This window comes from Ammodytes marinus (assembly GCF_949987685.1).
Source record: "Ammodytes marinus genome assembly, chromosome: 8".
Lineage (NCBI taxonomy): Eukaryota > Metazoa > Chordata > Actinopteri > Uranoscopiformes > Ammodytidae > Ammodytes > Ammodytes marinus.
This window is the reverse complement of record NC_137212.1, coordinates 1,510,433-1,515,432: the sequence shown is the minus strand read 5'-3', so window position 1 is coordinate 1,515,432 and position 5,000 is coordinate 1,510,433. Positions and strand designations below refer to the sequence as shown.

The window sequence follows — 5,000 nt, the reverse complement described above, 5'->3', positions numbered from 1 at the left end:
AGTTTTAGTCTTTTCACTACACTACATACTAAAGTACAGAAGAGTTTTAGTCTTTTTACTATACTACATACTAAAGTACAGAAGAGTTTTAGTCCTTTTACTACACTACATACTAAAGTACAGAAGAGTTTTAGTCTTTTTACTACACTACATACTAAAGTACAGAAGAGTTTTAGGGCCACAGGCAGGAGAGAAAAAAAAATCAGATGAGGAAGATTTTTTCTCATTATGTCGAGAAATGTCAGGAATAAAGACGAATACTCCAAAATGCTATTGGAGTTAGTGGGGCATTTATGTATTTTCAGCACACTACAATTGACCAGCATGTATTGGGATGTCCTAAATCTTTTTCTGGCATACTAAATAGTAGGGAAGTATGTATGGGGATTGGAACGCAGGGAAAATGTTTTCTCTCTTTAAAACATATTCAATTAAACCTGCAGTGTGTAGAATTTTGGGTTTATTTCCTAGCAGATTTTGTAGAAAATAATTATAATATCCATAAGTACATTTAATTTAGTGCATAATAGCTGAATTTTTTTTTTTTAATTATTATTTTTTCCCTTAGAAAGGGTCTCATATATGTCCATATTTCTGCATATTTTGGACCAAGGCTTAGTGCCGCCATCTTGAAATTGTCATAGTTGGAATGTCATCAGGTGCATTGTTTAAAATTTAGAATTATTCTTGTCCTTGAAGGCCAATGTAGCTTCTGTTATTATTCAAAAGGTTTGGGGTTACCCAGGGAGTGTCGCATTCTAGAACTTTGTAGAACTTTCTAGATGATGTCATATTACACACTGCACCTTTAAGCTAAAACCCAGTATTGGAAATTGGAATCAAGGCGACAGTATTAAGGTTTGCAATTTGTAGAGAAACCCACGGTACTGATCTTACTATAAATACATTTTTATTGCACTTTTTTCACACTCATCTTGGTTTTTGTAAGTGTGTGATGGCTTCAATGACCTGAATTCTCTTTACTTCTTTTGATTAGAGTGACTTTAAAAAGCTGTTCGATTCCCTCAGTGTGTGTGTGTGTGTGTGTGTGTGTGTGTGTGCGTGTGTGTGTGTGTGTGAGGTCGTTTTTAGTGTGTGTGATGTGTTCAAAGGCCTCATGAATATTTCACACACACACACACACACACACACACACACACACACACACACACACACACACACACACACACACAGGCAGCCAGCTGGCTAACACGCTGGCCGGACCGACTGTCCTGAGCCTCTGAGACACTGGAGGCTTTAGTTTACTGTGTGTGTGTGTGTGTGTGCGTGTGTGCGGTGTGTGTGTGTGTGTGTGTGTGTGTGTGTGTGTGTGTGTGTGTGTGTGTGTGTGTGTGTGTGTGTGTGTGTGTGCGGTGTGTGTGTGTGTGTGTGTGTGTGTGTGTGTGTGTGTGTGTGTGTCCAGGTAGCATGCCATGGTCTTGGCTCACCTGCTGCCGTCTCCTTCAAATATTTATCTGTGTACTTCGGTCGGTCACCGGAGAGTCGACAGCCGCTTCACAGCAACATTCACCAGAGAAATGTCCCTCTTAAAGCTACAGCGCGTAACTTTTTCATATAAATGACCCACAAATCACCTGGTGTGTGTGTGTGTGTGTGTGTGTGTGTGTGTGTGTGTGTGTGTGTGTGTGTGTGCGTGTGTGTGTAAAATGTAATGTAGAAAGTCATATTTAAAGCTATAGTGCGTAAATGTGGAATGTGGAGTGCTTTTTTGTCACAATTTATTTTACTTACTGACTTACTCCAACACTAAAAATCTAGACATCCGGGTATTTCTAACCATCCTAAACCTGACCACAAGAATTGGGACATCCTAAATCTTTTTTCTACTGTACTAAATAGCAGATAGTATGGGAATATTTATTATTATTACGAATATATTTGTAACGCAGGGGTATTTAAAAGTTCCTTGTAGATACTTTAAATTGAATTATACCCTTACAGTTGTACGTCTTGTGTGCTACTCACCTGTATGTTAAACACAGCAGACCCTTCTCTTCAGCTGTCCAAACTCCAGATACATTTCTAAATTTTTCTTTTGTTTTTTAATTTTTCTATTATTTTTTATAAATGTAATTTCTTTTATTTGACATTTTTCTATTCTAGATTTTTTTTTTCTTTTTTTTCTTTTTTTCTTTTTTTCTTTTCGTTTTAATTTTTATTATTTTTTTAAAATTCAAAATTTTATATATTCTTTATTTTTTTTAAAATAAGACTGTTTCAGAAATATTTAAAAATTCCTCAAAGCTCCTTTTTAAATTGAATTATACTTTTAAACTCGTCTTGTGTGCTACTCACCTGAATGTTAAAAACGCTTTTGTCCTTAAGGGGGACGCTAGAATGAACACAAAGTGAAAGGTCCTCATATCTCCTTTAAATCGACTCATACCTTTAAAGGTCTTGTGTGCTACTCACCTGTATGTTAAACACAGCGGGCTCTTCTCTCAGCTGTCCAAACTCCAGGTATCCCTTGTTGCTATGGTCCGTTGGCAGGAAGTAGAACCTGTCGATGTCGGCGGGGCTGTTTGGGTCGTGAGCGTAAGAAAGACTCATTTCATCCACGTCCGTTTGCGTGAATTTAAACGGTGACGACAGCGGGATTCCTCTCAGCAGCAGTTTACCTACAGGAGATAAAGAAGGACAGTTAGGTACATTTAAAATATTGGTCTCATTTCAAACGAGATCAGGGAATATTTAGTTTACTCAAAGTTTATTTCTATAGCTATAGGGGAGAGTGGCCTAAGTTGTGACGGTGGGGAAGTTGTGCCACCCCTTGTTTCTTTTTTAAAATATTTACTTTATTTACTTTAAATAAACCTTAAATAAGTGATTGTCTAATGGATTTGTCTTGCATTACAGTTTATGAGATATATATCAATGGCACAATTCACCCCATGGTATTCTCTCTTGTGGCACAACTTACACCACACCGGGGGCAAGTTGTGCCACAACAAGACAACTTTTTTTTCCGAAAGCTATATTTCTTAAACAGTTTATTGCAGACCCAAAGTTTTTACTGCCAGGGATGCACAACATCCTGAAATATATGTACATATTTGAGTTGGAGACATAACTGTCAAGGCCTCACTTTAAAATCACTTTGAGTAAAAAGTGGCACAACTTAGGCCACTATCCCCTATATATATTTAAATATATATATTTTTTTAAATATTGTTAATTCATCATTGCACTCTCTGCCCCGTTTCACCTCTGTCTCTCCAAGCTGTCTAATAAAGCAAAAAATGCCAAAAAAAACTATCCTAAAAAAATAAAAAATAAAAATAAAATAGGCTGCAATATATTTTAATTTTTTAATTGTTTGAGTATTCTTTAATTTTAATTTCTATGAAGCAAAAATTGCCCCCCCAAAAAAAATAATAAAAAAAAATAAAATACCACATCTTGTTGGCTGTGTAAGGACGTAGCTCAGGTTAGCATTAGCGGTGTCTGGGTCGGTTAGTACATAAAGGTGGTCAGTTAGTCAAATTATTTATTTTTATTTATCATATTATTAATTCATCATTGCACTTTCTGTCCCGTTTCACCTCTGTCTCTCCAAACTGTCTAATAAAGCAAAAATGCCCAAAAACTATCAAAAAAAAAAAAAAAAAAATAGGCTACAATTTATTATTATTTTTCTAATTGTCTTTGATTTTAATTTCTATGAAGCAAAAATTTCCCCCCCAAAAAAATAAAAAAATAAAAAATACCATATCTTGTTGGCTGTGTAACGACGTAGCTCAGGTTAGCATTAGCGGTGTCCGGGTCGGTTAGCTGTAGAAACATTTAAATATTGGTCTCCTCTCAAACGAGATCCGGGACTATTTGTTTAAATTTTTTGATTTCTCCATTTTCAATTTTGTATTTTTTATTTAAAAAAAAAATATTTTTAATTTAATTTTATAGATTTTTGCTTACACTTTATTACTTTTTATTTTATTTTAATTTCGTGTTTTGATTTAATTTATTTATTTTATCTTATATATTTCTATCTTTTAAATCTATTTTTAAATGTTTTTGAAGTATTCTTTGATTTCAATTTCTATGAAGCAAAAATTGCCCCCCAAAAAAAAAAATTAAATAAAAAATTAAATACCATATCTTGGCGGCTGTGTAACGACGTAGCTCAGGTTAGCATTAGCGGTGTCCGGGTCGGTCAGCTGTAGATTCTCCGTGGTGATAGTTGCCATGGCGCCGTCCTGCAGCTTGAGCCCTGCGTTGCTATGGAGCGTTGCCGGGATACGGTCGCCGTGCGCGATGGTGAAGTGGAGAGAACCGGAACGCGATGACACTCCGTTAGTCACCACGAAACTGGGAAACGAAAAAAAATGAATTCAATTAATTTTGAGTTTCCATTTGAAGAAAAATTCCTGTAGCCTACACATGACAGTGTTTTAATAAATGGTTAAAAGAGTTTTCTTATATAGCGCTTTTTAGGCAATTTTCTCAGCCCCAAAGCGCTTTACATTTCTTACCACATTCACCCATTCACACACACAGGTTGCGTTCCGAATCGCATACTCTTTCTTTTTTCTATTCTACATACTACATCCCCGTTTGTTTTCATATGGAGGCTTCGTCGATGTGACGTCACTTCACGTGCGCACTGGATTGTGGGTCAGAATCGCCCAAATAGGATGCAGTTTTCAACGCTAACAATCTTGGCCGCATGAAGTAGGACATCCGGGTACTTCTAACCATCCTAAATATGGCCACAAGAATCGGGACATCCTAAATCTTCTTTCTACATACTATATAGTAGAAAGTATGCGATTCGGAACGCAACCACACTCATACACTGATAGCAGAAGCTGCCATGCAAGGCAAGGCGCTCTCTGAACCATCGGGAGCAATGTGGGGTTCAGTGTCTCTTTGCCCCGGGACACTTGGACATGTGGCGGGGAGACGGGGGATCCAACCACCGACCCTGTAACCCAGTGGACGACCGAACCGCCCTACACACTTAGACACTGCCGCCCCCG

At 37.1% G+C, this 5,000-nt stretch overlaps 1 protein-coding gene across 1 annotated transcript in view; it reads right to left on the bottom strand.

The window, feature by feature from the left end:
* The window catches only part of frem1b (Fras1 related extracellular matrix 1b), a gene marked incomplete at its 5' end in the record, with an annotated part of 64,805 nt that overhangs the window by 9,690 nt on the left and 50,115 nt on the right, over positions 1-5,000 (bottom strand). The window contains 2 exon segments of the mRNA XM_080032138.1: positions 2,434-2,639; positions 4,115-4,329. Of these exon segments, the coding sequence (XP_079888264.1) occupies positions 2,434-2,639; positions 4,115-4,329 (421 nt within the window).